Source organism: Vicia villosa, linkage group LG3 (genome assembly GCF_029867415.1).
Source record: "Vicia villosa cultivar HV-30 ecotype Madison, WI linkage group LG3, Vvil1.0, whole genome shotgun sequence".
NCBI lineage: Eukaryota > Viridiplantae > Streptophyta > Magnoliopsida > Fabales > Fabaceae > Vicia > Vicia villosa.
In genome coordinates this window covers 169,886,504-169,900,950 of record NC_081182.1, presented here as the reverse complement: position 1 = coordinate 169,900,950, position 14,447 = coordinate 169,886,504, and the positions used below count along the sequence as shown (strand labels likewise).

General features: G+C 37.9%; 1 protein-coding gene across 1 annotated transcript; it reads left to right on the top strand.

The window, feature by feature from the left end:
• Positions 1-394: 394 nt before the first annotated feature.
• LOC131659361 (uncharacterized) lies at positions 395-1,722 on the top strand. The gene is made up of 3 exons (XM_058928566.1): positions 395-710; positions 932-1,005; positions 1,192-1,722. Exons 1-3 carry the CDS (start codon positions 395-397, stop codon positions 1,720-1,722), a joined length of 921 nt encoding a protein of 306 aa, XP_058784549.1.
• Positions 1,723-14,447: the final 12,725 nt, after the last annotated feature.

Genomic DNA, 14,447 nt, shown 5'->3' with positions numbered 1-14,447 from the left:
AGCTTTCAAACATGAGCTTCATAGATTGCTAATATGGTATCAGTCGCTTTTCATCATTATTCACCTTCTTCTTCCTCTTCCTAATCCTCGCATTTCGATATTTTCTTCTTCACCATGCCACCACGTGTTGTTCCCGCTGCGCATCGCATCACAAATGAATTTCGCCTTGAAGATCAAATTATCTAGTTTGTAACAGGTTTGAATGAGAAACTTTCAGTTGTTAAAACTCAAATCTTGTTGATGGATCCTCTTCCCAATATCAACATAATGCTCGTGAATTTCGCCTTGAAGATCAAATTATCCAGTTTGTAATAGGTTTGAATGAGAAATTTTCAATTGTGAAAACTCAAATCTTGTTAATGGATCCTCTTCCCAATATCAACAGAATTTCTCTATGGTTATTCAAGAAGAGAGTAATATTGTTGCATTACTCCCTAAACATGTTGATGATGTTCCTTCTGAAGAGATTATTTCTCTTGCTAATGCATCAGATTCAAGAAATTATCAAGATCGCAGTAGGCCTTCTAATTCTTCCAATTTTCCCAAGAAAGATGGTAGGTTATGCACTTATTTCCATAAAATAGGTCACACTATTGATGTATGCTATAAGAAACATGATTTTCCTCCATCCTTTGGCAAGATGCAAGTCTCAACCAATGCCACTAATGTTGATAATGGTGAGTCACATCAGGTTTCCACTGGTGCAGAAGGTACATTAAGTAACTAAACTACTGGTATTACTTAAGAACAATACACTCAGCTGATTAGCCTATTGCAGCAATCAAACTTGATGCCTCACACCCCTAACCTTAGTTCTAACCAAATCTCTACTTCTCCTCATTTTGGTCTTTCACCAAATGAGCCTTCAGGTATTACCTATATCTCAGCCCTTTCTTGTTCTCTTACCACCAAATCTAATTTTGGCTCATAGATTCAGGTGTGAATGATCATGTTTGTTCATCTTTACATTGGTTTAGCTTTTATCATAAGATTAAGCGAATAAATGTACATCTTCCTAATGGTTCAACAATTATAGCATAATATTATGGAACAATTACGTTCTCTCCTCATTTGTATTTGACTGATGTCTTATACACTCCAGCTTTTTCACTTAATCTTTTATCTGTCTCAAAGCTATTCTCAACCATGAATTGCAAATTCTAGTTTTCTGTTGATAAATGTGTTTTGCAGGATGTGAAATCGAAGAGGATGATTGGTTTGGCTAGTGCTGTTGGAGGCCTATATAGACTTGTGAATACTTCAGATTCATCAGCTGGTGATATACTTCCATCTCAGTCCAGCCTCATCCCTTATAATCATCATAACCTTAGTCTTCCTCAAGGTAATGTTAATAATTGTAAAGTGATCCCTAATCAAGCCATTTGGCATTTTAGATTAGGACACCTTTCCCATGAGAGATTGTCCAAAATGTCTCAATTGTACCCTCAAATTACTTGTAATAATAAAGATGTTTATGACATTTGTCACTTTGCTAAACAAAAGAAATTACCTTTTAATTCTAGTCTTCCTAAAGCTGAGCATGTTCTTGAACTAATACATTTTGACATATGGGGCCCTATCTCCACAAATTTTATTCATGGTCATAGATATTTTCTGACTATCCTTGATGATTTCAATAGATTTGTCTGGATTATTTTACTTAAGTCCAAATTAGAAGTGTCCAACCATTTCCAACACTTTGTTGCCATGATAGAGAAATAGTTCCACACCTGTCTTAAAACTATTAGAACTGATAATGGACTTAAGTTTCTAATCCCTCACTTTTATGCCTCTAAAGGAATTCTTCACCAAAGGTCTTTTGTTGAGACACCTCAACAAAATGGGAGGATGGAAAGAAAACATCAGCACCTCCGTAATGTATGCAGAGCCCTCCTTTACCAATCCAAACTTCTAAAATCTTTCTGGTCATATGCTATCTCATATGCTACTTTTCTCATTAATAGAATCAATACTCCAATCCTCAATCATAAATCACCATACCAGATACTTCATAATATTTTACCTGACATGAACCAAGTTAAAGTGTTTGGATGCTTATGTTATCCTACCACTTTACAAAACCATAGGACAAAATTTAATGGTAGAGCCAGAAAATCTGCCTTTTTAGGCTATGTTGTTGGCTTCAAAGGGTCAGTTCTATTAGATCTGCATACTCATAAGGTTTTTATTTCTAGACATGTCACCTATCATGAACACATCTTGCCTTATCAGTCTCAAAATCCATCTGCCACTCATTAGTGGGATTACTTCAGTTACTTGCCAAACAAGCCAACTTCCATTTCCTCCAATAATCTCGATCCCACCTCATCTACAACCAATCTGTTAGCTGGAGATTTCGTTTAAGAAGTTGATCTTCGAAGGTTTTAAGTTCGAAGAATGATGGTTACTGATGACCATCTTCGAAGATTTAAAAAATGGCTACTGATGGCCATGCTTCAAGAAAATGTCTAAGTTGAAACGAGGGAGAGAAGTATCGAAGCTAACACGGAAGATATATTTGCCAAGACTTAGACATTTCGCGGAAAATTACATAAAGTACTGAAGCTTAATGTATTTCCGTAACATTTTCGAATATAACTATATGGCCACATGTCGAAAAGGACTTGAGCGGGAAGGTTTGAATTGCGAAACGGTTTCTATAAACTGCACATAGACAGATGGCATCCCCAGAGTTCTCGTGGATAACGTGGCATTAGATTATTGTATGACCGTTAGGGTCAAATTTAGTATAAATAGGAGTCTTAATGATAGGATTTCGTGTGTTCATTTTGTACAAATCACTCACATATCGCTCAAGTATCAAGTGTTAAGAGAAAGAGTTCGCTGAGAAATGTACGTATGACACCACCAATTTGAATACATGTGTATTTACTTTTATCAAATATCTTTTCGTTTTCTTTACTTTCCTTGTTTAAACTTTTACTTTCGAAGTCATTTAGTTTCATGCACATTACTTTCCTGCAATTTATATTCTTGCGACTTACATTCTTGCATGTTAATTTTCTTGCAATTTACATTCTCGCAATTTACATGTTTTCTTATTACGATTTATGCGTCGAAGTTACGCTAACTCATATAACCAGCGTTATCTTGAATGATTAGTCATTTGAACATAAATTTCTCGAAATCAAAACAAACAGGTATGAACCAAATCACATCAATAAACCTTTCGTTTGACCATGTCCTAGGATCAATCTAGTCGATCCTGCGAGTAACCAAATCATATTTATTATAGTTTGGAGGACTAGCGGTTGTTTACCGGAAATCACCGTAAACAAATTGGCACGCCCAGTGGGACTGTGTCAAACTAAGTGTTATTAATTGATTGTTTTGTTTTGTCTAGAAATTGTCAAGACCTTGTATGAACCTTAGGAACGGTAAATTAACCAACAGTGCAAATCCAGTTCCTAAACGAAGGTACAACAAGAAAATGGTCGTAGCGGCCAGTGCAGGGGGCGAAGAAGATCCCCCACAAGGATCAGGAACAGTAGCGCCAAACGCAACGAATGTTTCGACTTCCACTCAAGGAGCGCAGGCCATACCGGTTTCGGCAAGATCTGAACCAGCGGGTAGTTCGCAAGCCATGATTGAAAATACTTCCACATCAACTAGGACTATCCCAATTTCAGTATCGACTACCACTCCTCCGTTTGCAAGCACAAGCGAGATACCACCCGTATCGACGAACGCTGCAAATTATTTATCTACCCCAGGACCATCATTCGTTGTAGATGGTTGGAGACAAAATATGCCATACGGGATGCCATATTCATACATGGCAGGACTACGACGAACAGGGCCTACATACACTGCAACCAACCCAACGGCGTTTTCACCAAACATGGGTTCAGTAGGTCGAAGTGCACATAATACTGGTTTGTCGGCTCAGATTCCCCCTATGACCACTAGTACTCAAGCAGCATTTCGACAAGAAATGGATGCAAGTAACCAGGATATGGTAGGACTCCTTGCTAGAGAGTTAGGAACAATCTTTAATCCAATAGCAGCAAGCATTACTAGGTCTATCCAGGATAGTGCAGAAACATACCAAAGGTTATCATCGCAATTGGGACGAATGGCAGATTTTTTAGGAGTCCCACAAAATAGACGAAGGAATAACCAGTCAACCTACCAAGAAGAGGATCCAATTGTCGAACCAATCCGAAACATAGTACCCCCACCAAGGCCAAATCCAGTCGCACAGAATCCAGCGGTCGAATTGGGAACTCAAATCGAAACGACTGAGACTGGCCAACAAGCTATTCCCCGACAACAGCCCAGACTAGTTATGGTAGGGAGAGACGAACATCCTGACGAAGTTGTCCACAGAGTCAGGAGAAATTATTTGGCAACAGAAAATAATCTTACTGCCATGATAGAAAGAATAATGGCTAATAACGGATTTAATACTGGATTTCGACGTCCAAATTACACATCTCCCATACCTGAATACATCATGCAAAGTTAATTGCCAAGAGGTATTAAGGTACCCAAGTTTACCAAATTTGCAGGGGATACTAGTGAATCGACGGTGGACCATATAGCCAGATATTTAACAGAGGCAGGAACGTTAGCAGGGAACGAAGATCTAAGGATCAAGTATTTTCCTAGTTCATTAACGAAGAATGCTTTCATTTGGTTTACTACTTTACCCCCAAACTCCATAGATACATGGACACAATTGGAAAGATTGTTCCACGAACAATTTTACATGGGTCAAACAAAGATAAGTTTGAAGGAATTGGCTAGCATTAAAAGGAAATTCACAGAGCCTATTGATGATTACCTAAACAGGTTTCGTTTGTTGAAATCAAGATGTTTCACAGTCGTCCCAGAGCACGAATTAGTCGAAATAGCCGCTGGTGGTTTAGACTATTCGATTAGAAAGAAATTAGATACCCAATATTTAAGAGACATGGCCCAATTGGCAGATAGGGTTCGACAGGTCGAACGGCTGAAAGTAGAAAAGGCTAAAGTGAACAAGAGTTATAAGAAAGAAAGAATATCCTACGTTGAAGTCGAAGACACTGATAGCGAAACCTTCGATGACTCATATAGCATAGAGGAGGTCGAAATAGATCTAGCTGAACTAAAAGAAGCACCGCCTTATGCTTGCAAATTACTTACCCCTGCCAACGGAAAAAATCCAGTAGAAAATGATAAAAGCGATAGATTTCCTAAGAAAACCTATACATTCAATGTCACCAAATGTGACGAAATATTCGATTTACTAGTAAAAGATGGCCAAATGATAGTGCCTCCTAACTCTAAAATTCCTCCGTTAGAACAACGGAAGAAGCGAGGCTTTTGTAAATATCATGGTTTTTTAGGCCATAAAACCTCACAATGTTTTCTTTCAGGGATCTAATTCAGAATGCTATCAAGGATGGTCGTTTGAAATTCGCTGACAAGACCAAAAGTCATATGAAGGTCGATACCAACCCCCTGAACATTGCTGACACCAACCTGTGTGAGCCATGTGACATCAACATGGTGGAAGTGTCTGAAGTCGAATTTGCTGAACCAGAAATGATGTCAAAGGGAAAGCAGGCTACTGAAAGCCTAAATGATGACGCGGTCTCCAATACTGATGTTGAAGGATCCCTCGACCCAGAAATGACCGACAATCTAGAAGAAAAAACTAGTGAGGCCACTGAAGACCTCAGGATGAAACTTCAGCAGATACAAATTTCTGAAGCCCCTCCAGCAGTTGTCAACATGGTAAATGCTAGACGACCTTTGTCTGAAATCGAAGAGCTGGAGGAATGGTTGACAAGGCAACAGGGAAATGTGGATATTTCACCAAAGGGCGAAACTTTGAAAGATTACCTTTGGAATTGCCACGAGAAGAATGGAGGAAAAATGTTGATGTGCCCAAGATGCTCTATAATGCTGAATCGAAGAATCCAAGCTAACTTCGAGAGGACCCTGAGAGAGAGAGATTGGAGCAGCCTTGGAGAGGCGGAAACCTACTGCTAAAGATATACCCAAGAACTGCGGAAAGTTTGGTGAGTTTCTTGGTCAGATGCCACAAAGCAAATACATAAGTGGTGTTATGTCCCAGGTGTGGAGCAGTGTATGATGAACTCCTAGCGCGTTCCCTCGAAAGGAGTTATTTTATCATGAATCGAGAAACCCAAGGTCTCCATCCTAATATATATACGTTCGACAATCGAACTTCATATAAGAGGCCTGACAGTCCTCACCCTAAGGCACGAAGGGTCACATTCAAAGTCCCTGCAGATACACCTAGGGACAGATGGGTGCAAGCTGGCGCAAGAACCAATAAGTGGAGAAGTTGGGTAATCGCGACTTTACGTGTCTATTAGTCAGGATAACTGCAAGTGCACAGTCGTGTCGTGTAGTTTTAAAAGATATCGAATCCACAGGGACTATAAATCGACCTACCGTTATCTAAAGTTACTATGTAAAGCTAAGGCTAATGATATTTAGGTTTTTTATAAATGGGGAAACTAAAATCTTAAATTTAGGTAAAATATAATAACAAACGGATATCAGTATGTATTTCATCTAACTTAGGTGATCCGAAGTTCCATTGGCCAGATTCTAATTAAATCAAAGATCTTTACTAACTATGTTATTTAAAAGTCCTCCTCTCAAACTCTTGCTCTATTGATTCAGACAACGATCCTAACTCTTAATGTACGCTTTCGCCATCCCACCAGATTTAGAAACGCTTTTTGAAAACAACATAGTTAATAAAATGCTTGTTTTATGAAGTCGTTATCTACTTAAATCTCCTAATCTCAAACTCTCGCTCTGTTGACTCGGAACATGCTAATATCCCTAACGTACGCTTTCGCCATCCCGCGCGGGTTTAAAAACACTTTTTGAAAATAAATAAGTTCTAATTAGTTCTAATACGCTTTCGCCATCCTTAAAACTAATGTCTTATGTCTACTATCCAGTTAAAGATCTCAAACTTTCGCTCTATTGATTTTAACCTTTGACCGTCTTAAGACCTCAAACTTTCGCTCTATTGATTTTAAGACTTACTAATTAAATTAGACATACAAACCAAAAACAAGTGATATTTAATAAAACATAATTAAGCCAATTTATTTCGGATCCCTACAGTTAAATTACTTTATGTACCGACATCTAAATAAATTAGCCAGACATACTTAAAGGAACAAACATGAAATTATAATTACTAAACATGAAATTATAATTATTAAACATGAACAGGCGCATATTTAGATTTGTAATGATAAAACAATATTATAAGAACAAGAAACTAAAATAATTGCAAATAAATAAACCTGGAAGTAAAGCGGACAAAACGAACTTGAATTAAATTACGAACAAAACAAATCTTGAAACTTGAATGAAGCTTTGAAATAATGTCGGCAAGATTGTGATCCAAGAGTACATAAATTGTAGGCCTAAAACTAATGGTGTGGTAGTTCCTCAATGTGAGAAACTACCACTTTTACAAAGTGATAATTTATGCCTAAAACTATGAACAGCGCTTCCGCGCCTAAAACTTGGATACTCTCAAATGAATGCTCAGCCTCTATTTATAGTGAATGGAAATGGAAGTTCCTTTCAGCATCATGTGAGAAGTAGTGGAGATCATGCGTGGGAAGTTGAGAAAATATAGGAAGACTTGGAATTGCCCACTAAATTAATGGAGAAAGTGGCGGGGTCCACGTACTTTTGGAGACGGGCGTCTCTTAGTGGGCTTGGAGCTTGGAGACGTGGCAGTGGACGTGGGTGAACTTGGGAGACGGACGTCTCCTTTGATGACGTGGCCCTTGGACTTTGGAGACGGGCGTCTCCATGCAATTGGGCCCTAAGACGGGTGTCTCAGCTTCTTCATAGTAGGAGCTTCAGCTCTTTCGTGGGCTGGGCTTCCAAACTTGGTCCATCCTATTTGCACCCCTTTCTTACTTCAGCACCCTTTTTTCATCTTTTAGGCATAAATAGCAATGAATTTAGCTCCATTTCTTTCCTTTTCACAAATAGTCCTCAAAACGAACATAAAACCTGAAACAATGAAAATACCAGCATAATACCGACATAAAGCAACATAATTAAGATAAAATAGGGAAATAATATATGTAAATCAAGCCAAATATGTGATACATTTTCGTGTTATCATTGGGACCAAGGAGGAAGAACTGCGATGGCCTATAGGAAGCAATTCCAGACCTCAAATCGAGAGATGTATAGGCTTGAGAATTACAAAGGTAGAAATCCTATGTCCAGATCCCAATGGAGACGGCACCAGAGAATGAAGAAGGCCCAAAGAGAATACAAGCCAAGAGAGATTGGAGAGTCTAGCAGCAACCAAGTCCAACACCAGGGGGCAAAGGCAAGCAAACCTCCGGTAGAACGCAGACTCTTCGAAGCTGAAAATATTTTAGAAGAAGAAGAAAAGATGTGTTCCAGTTCTTGGAAGGAAGAAGATAGAATGACAAATGATTTCGATTCAGATGGAGTATCATCTCTCAACTTGATATGCATCGTGGTGTCAGTCCTCCCTCACGAATTCAATCAAGAAACTGAAGTTGAGGAGTGTGAAGAAACTGACGTCGAAGAGATGACAAAACACAGACTTGTGTGTTACTACGTGCTAAACAATGGAGCAGTTGAGGAGCAGAATGCTTTCTTCGAAAGGCCTGACGAAGGCATGCAAAATCATCTAAAACCACTCTACATAAGGGCTAAGATTGAGAACGTTGGCATTAACAAAGTCCTGGTAGATGGAGGGGCGGCAGTGAATCTAATGCCCCAATACATGTTGAAGAGAATTGGTATTTTGACACAGATATAAGGCCTCATCACATGGTTTTGTCAAACTACGAAGGCAAAATTGGGCAGACTCTGGGAGTTGTTCAAGTAAATTTAACTGTGGGTTCCGTTACCAGACCAACTATGTTCATGGTAATACCAGCAAAAGCAAATTATAACCTCTTGTTAGGAAGGGAATGGATCCACGGAGTTGCTGCGGTGCCTTCAACTATGCACCAAAGACTTACCATTTGGAGACAAGATGGCATAGTAGAGAACATCGAAGGAGACCAGAGTTATTATATGGCTGAAGTTAATCAAGTCAACAAAACTAGCTTCGACAGGAACCTGGGAAATATAGGACCTTGTCATGCTGCGGAAGATATATACACTCCAAACAAGAACGCATTATATTATCTATCTTTACACCCAAATGGCTTCCAGTGGAATAGAGAGATAATGGACGGTCCAGAGGATGTCGCATCAAGAGAGAATTATCCAACGATACGGCCAACAGGCTGGGACGACGATGTTGATGATGTCTGAGTCCTCCTTCTTTGAGAAGATTTCGGCTTATATAGCCGAGAACAAAAGAAACACGGCTCTCGAAGCCGAGTTATCAAACATGACAGTAAATTCGGTTTCAGAAAATAAGGAGATATCAAATTCAAGGTTACATGCGTCCTCTCGATCCTTTGAAGATCCAGTTCGAATGGTAAACACCACAGAGGAAGAACTTACCCAAAAACTGGACGCAATCTACGACGAAGAGCCTCTGGGGTTCGAAAAAGACCCTATGTCCTCAAATATTAAAATGTTAGCCCAAGATCCACTTGAAGAAGTAAATCTCGGGGAAGGAGATCGGAAGATGATAACATATGTTAGTGCAAAGCTGGAACCAACTCTAAAATCTAAAGTCATTACGTTGCTGAAAGAAAACAAAGATTGTTTTGCGTGGGATTACGACGAAATGCCTGGTTTGGGACGAGACTTGGTCGAACTAAAGTTGCCAATCAAAGAAGGGAAAAAGCCTATTAAGCAAACTCCAAGAAGGTTTGCACCCGAGATCCATTCGAAGATCAAAGCAGAGGTAGAAAGACTCCTGCGCTGCAAATTCATACAGACCACGAGGTATGTTGAATGGATTGCTAATATTGTGCCAGTTATTAAAAAGAATGGTTCTTTAAGAGTATGCATAGATTTTCGGGATCTAAACGCAGCAACACCTAAGGATGAATATCCTATGCATGTGGCAGAAATGCTGGTAGATTCTGCCGCAGGTTTCGAGTATCTGAGTATGTTAGATGGATACTCTGGATATAACCAGATTTTCATTGCAGAAGAAGATGTATCTAAAACAGCTTTTCGTTGCCCAGTGGCAATAGGTACATACGAATGGGTAGTAATGCCTTTCGGCCTAAAAAATGCTGGGGCAACATATCAGAGAGCAATGAATTCTATATTTCATGACTTTATAGAAACATTTATGCAGGTATATGTCAAACCCCAATTTTTGACCTAAGATACCACCTCATATCATTGCATATGCATCATTTGCATCTCTAACAAAATGCATAGCTTGTGTTTGCTACTTGTGACTCAGCAGGACTTAATCAAGAAATCACTCATCAGTACAAGTAACAAATCAATTAGGGTTTTGTTCTCCCTTCATCTCAAATGAATCATCTTCATCAACAATTAACATTTGGTCCTCAAAATCCATCTCAACAAGCTCAGAGGCTCTGAATCAACCAGATTAGGGTTTTGACTGAAGATAGCATACTCCTGACTTTTGCTCAGAGATTGACCTAATGACTTGGGACATGACCTCAAGACCACAAGTGCATCATTTTGACCTAATATATTGACTCAAGACATCTCCTACACAAGGATTGATCAACAGAGAAATTTCAAGTCATCAGAATTAGGGTTTTGAACTATCAGGGACTGAAATCAGGGATCACATTTGGGAAACCCTAAAAATCCCCAGGAAGTCAATCAAAGGTTTCAATCATCCTCAAATAATCCCTATGACAAAATCCAATGGAAATTACATTTCAATTCAAGATCCACAGTCATCAATTTCATCAGATCGACAATTAGGGTTTTTGACCTAATTCACTGAACAACTGACTTTTTAATCAGGACATGATGCCACAACTCAAACCATGGCTCAATATCCTCTAATGCTTCAATATGATCCATTCATACCATTCATTTGGTGAGGATATCCTGTTTCATTTGAAATCTCCAGAAACGCGATTCGTCTGAAAAAGTCAACTGTACAAGATAACCATTGACTTTTGGAGAATTTTGGTCAACCATGACTTTTGAAGTTTTGAATCATCAATATATGATATAAGAAGTCATTTGATCAAGAAAAATCAAGAAAATTAATCAAGAATCAAAAAGTCAAAAGTTTGACTTTCCATACTTAGAAAAATTTCTAAGTGTTTTTCATGGTTTTCTCCAAACTTTGGAAGTGAATAACTCAAAATTTCACCTACAAACTGAAAAAAACTTCCAACATGAAAGTTGTAGATTTTGATCCAATAAACAACTTTGACACATATAATTTTTTTCCATAAGATCAACCATTTAAGAGATATGGAGCTTCAAAGTTGGTACTTTTTGAAAACTTCACTTAAAACTTCATTTTTCTCAAAGTTCATGGATCTTTTTCACCCATTTCCTTAAAGGTCTTGAAGAAACTTTCAACTAGGGTTTTGAAGTATGCAACATGAGCTTTCCAAAATGTCCAAGAGCATGAAAAAATATGGAGTGTAGCCATGGTTTTGAATTTTGACATTAGTGAACTTTTCACTTAGAATTTCATGCCATTTTTACCAAAGTTATGCACTATTCTACCAAATGATCCAATTGATGACACATAGAGACAATAATTGAAAGATATTTCTGGTTTGAGATCAGAATGGAAAGAGATAAGAAGCTTAGAGAAATAACCATGGTTTAGTTACTTTTAACCATATGCATTAAATGTGAAAGATTCCTTTCTATCCTTTAAGCCAAATCATCAAACTTTGAAGCAAGTTGCAAAGCTCTGAGTTCAGACTCTTTGGCCTATAAATAGAGGTCCAAACTCCATTCAAAATCACACAAAATCCTCACAAATTATAGGCTTTCTCTTTCTTTCTTAGAATGCAAGTTTCTTAAGTTTCTAAGAGGTACAAAACTCAACCTCCAAACCCTTGAAGTTATGGCCAAAGTGATGGTTCTAGCAACTCATAAACATCATATGGGGTGTGTTTGAACCACTCACACACCCCAAATCACCCCAAAACTCAGATTCACTTTTCAACCTCCATATGAACACATAAAGAGCCTTATCATGCCAATTTTCATTCCAGATCATTTCTGTCCAAATTAACACTTCCCACACCTCACATATATCACATATGAGCTATCCAAACACTCATCATCAACCTGAAACATCAGAATCATCAAGCTCGATTCACACTTAGGCTTAACTGCAGATCGGGTACCTCCAACTGCTCCAGGTGTTTTCAATTCACTCCAAGCATCCAGACACCTTCCATAAGGTTCATTGAAGCTGTCCAGATTGAGCAACAACATCTGTAACACCTCCTTTGCAAAATTCAATCTCCAGCTTGGCCGTTTTTGAGGTAAGTGCTCATGAACTTCAAACTCTATCATACATGCATCATAAATGAAAAACTGAGTTACCATCTTGTTTCTGCACCATCACTGAATAATAACCCTCAATCAATTGCATCATATCATGATCATACACGATTTCACAAAGATTTGTCATATTAGGGTTCTTCGTGTTCATCAGAGAATTAATCATCTTAGAGCAAAAATAAATGAAATTAAAGGTCATCATCATGTTCCCCGTCCAAAACCGAGTGAGATAGACTCTTTGATCGATCAAAACAACACAGATTTGAAGAAATTCAAAAATCAGTTAGGGTTGTGTTCTTGGCGCCAGATTTGGTTTGGGAAATTCAAATTCTTGATTTAAAATATATTTTACAAAACGCGTATGTTTAACAAGCCACAAGCGTGGCTCAGTTGGTCCATGTTTTGGTCAGCAAGCGTGGGTGCGTGGGTTCAAACCCTGGTAGGACCAAAACCAATTTTTTGACACTATTTTTCTTTCATTTTTTTAACAAACTTCATCATTTAATTTAACCAATCAAATCAATTCATTTTTCATTCATTTTTTACACACCTCTTATTTAATATACATATTTTGACAATATCAAAAAAAATCACAAAAAAAGATTTATTTAATATGTTTTTAATTAGGTTTAAAATGATACATTTTTAAGTATTTTTAAATACTTTAAATATTGTTTTTCATCTAATTTTCAAACTTAATCACTTGTAAATACTTTTTGTGATCAAACCCTAATCACTTAGGTCTTAATTGAGTATTAAAACTTGTTTTAACTTAATTAAGTTGACTTTTGTCAAATTCAAATCGTTTTAAAACGAGCGATCGCGATTCTTTTTCAAAACGATAAATCATTTCTTTTTGATTTTCAAAAGAAACCATTGATTAAATCTTTTTGATTGATCAATTGATTTTCAAAACGAAGTGGGGCCTCTCGAATATTAGAGAGTGTAAGTCCCATTTCTTTTCTTTTTGTACAGTTTTTTTTTTTCAAAACAATAAAACTTCTTCAAAATAAAACCTTTTCAAACAATTTTCAAATCATTTTCAAAACAACAAAACTTCAAAGAAACTTCAAACTTTTCAAATATACCATGGGCCTCCATGTAGGTGTAAGTCCCAAGCCCCTTTCATACCCTTTTCTTTTTCTTTGTACAAAAAAAGAAAACTTCTTTCAAAATAACTTTCAAACGGTTTTTTTTCAAACGGCGCGTCTGTAAATAAAACAATCAACCATGTTTTGCAAATAAAACATGGGCCTCCGTGTAGGTATAAGTCCCAAGCCCCTTTGTAAATACCTGTTTACATAGCTTTGAATAAACTCAAGTGGACCTCTCCCCGAGTGTGAGTCCCGAGCCCTGTGTATACAAATGGATCATGCTTACAGGTATATTTCCTTCATAAACTCCATTATATACACACACTTTGTCATATATAACTGTTCATATAACTGTTCATGTTTGTTCATGTACTTGTTCATGTTTGTTCGTACTTGTTCATACTTGTGATTGTGTTATATGCTTATTCAACTTAGTACAACACTAGGTTCCCCATAGCCTCCTATTGGGCTTCGTGCAAAGAATCTCCACTAGTATAGGTTAGGACATAGAGTATGGTTTCCTGGTGAAATCGCTCTAAGAGCTCAAACCAACTATACCATGCCTCCCTTTGGGCTTTGTACAAACGAGTGACCCTCCCATAGCCTCCTCTTGGGCTTACAATGCAAGGACCCTGGATTGTCCCTCCCATAGCCTCCTCTTGGGCTTACAATGCAAGGACCCTCGGCTAGCCTCCTCTTGGGCTTCGTACAAGGACCCACGGGCTTCTTATAAGCATCCCCAATATCCAGATCAAAAACCCTAGGAGATTAGACATTTATCATCTCTATGATAGGAGTATCTCATCTATATCGTCACAAACAATCAATCAATCAAATAACTTTTTTGCCACAAGGCTGGCTAATCAATCAAACTGTTTTACCACCGTACTGGATGATTAATCAAAGTTTTTG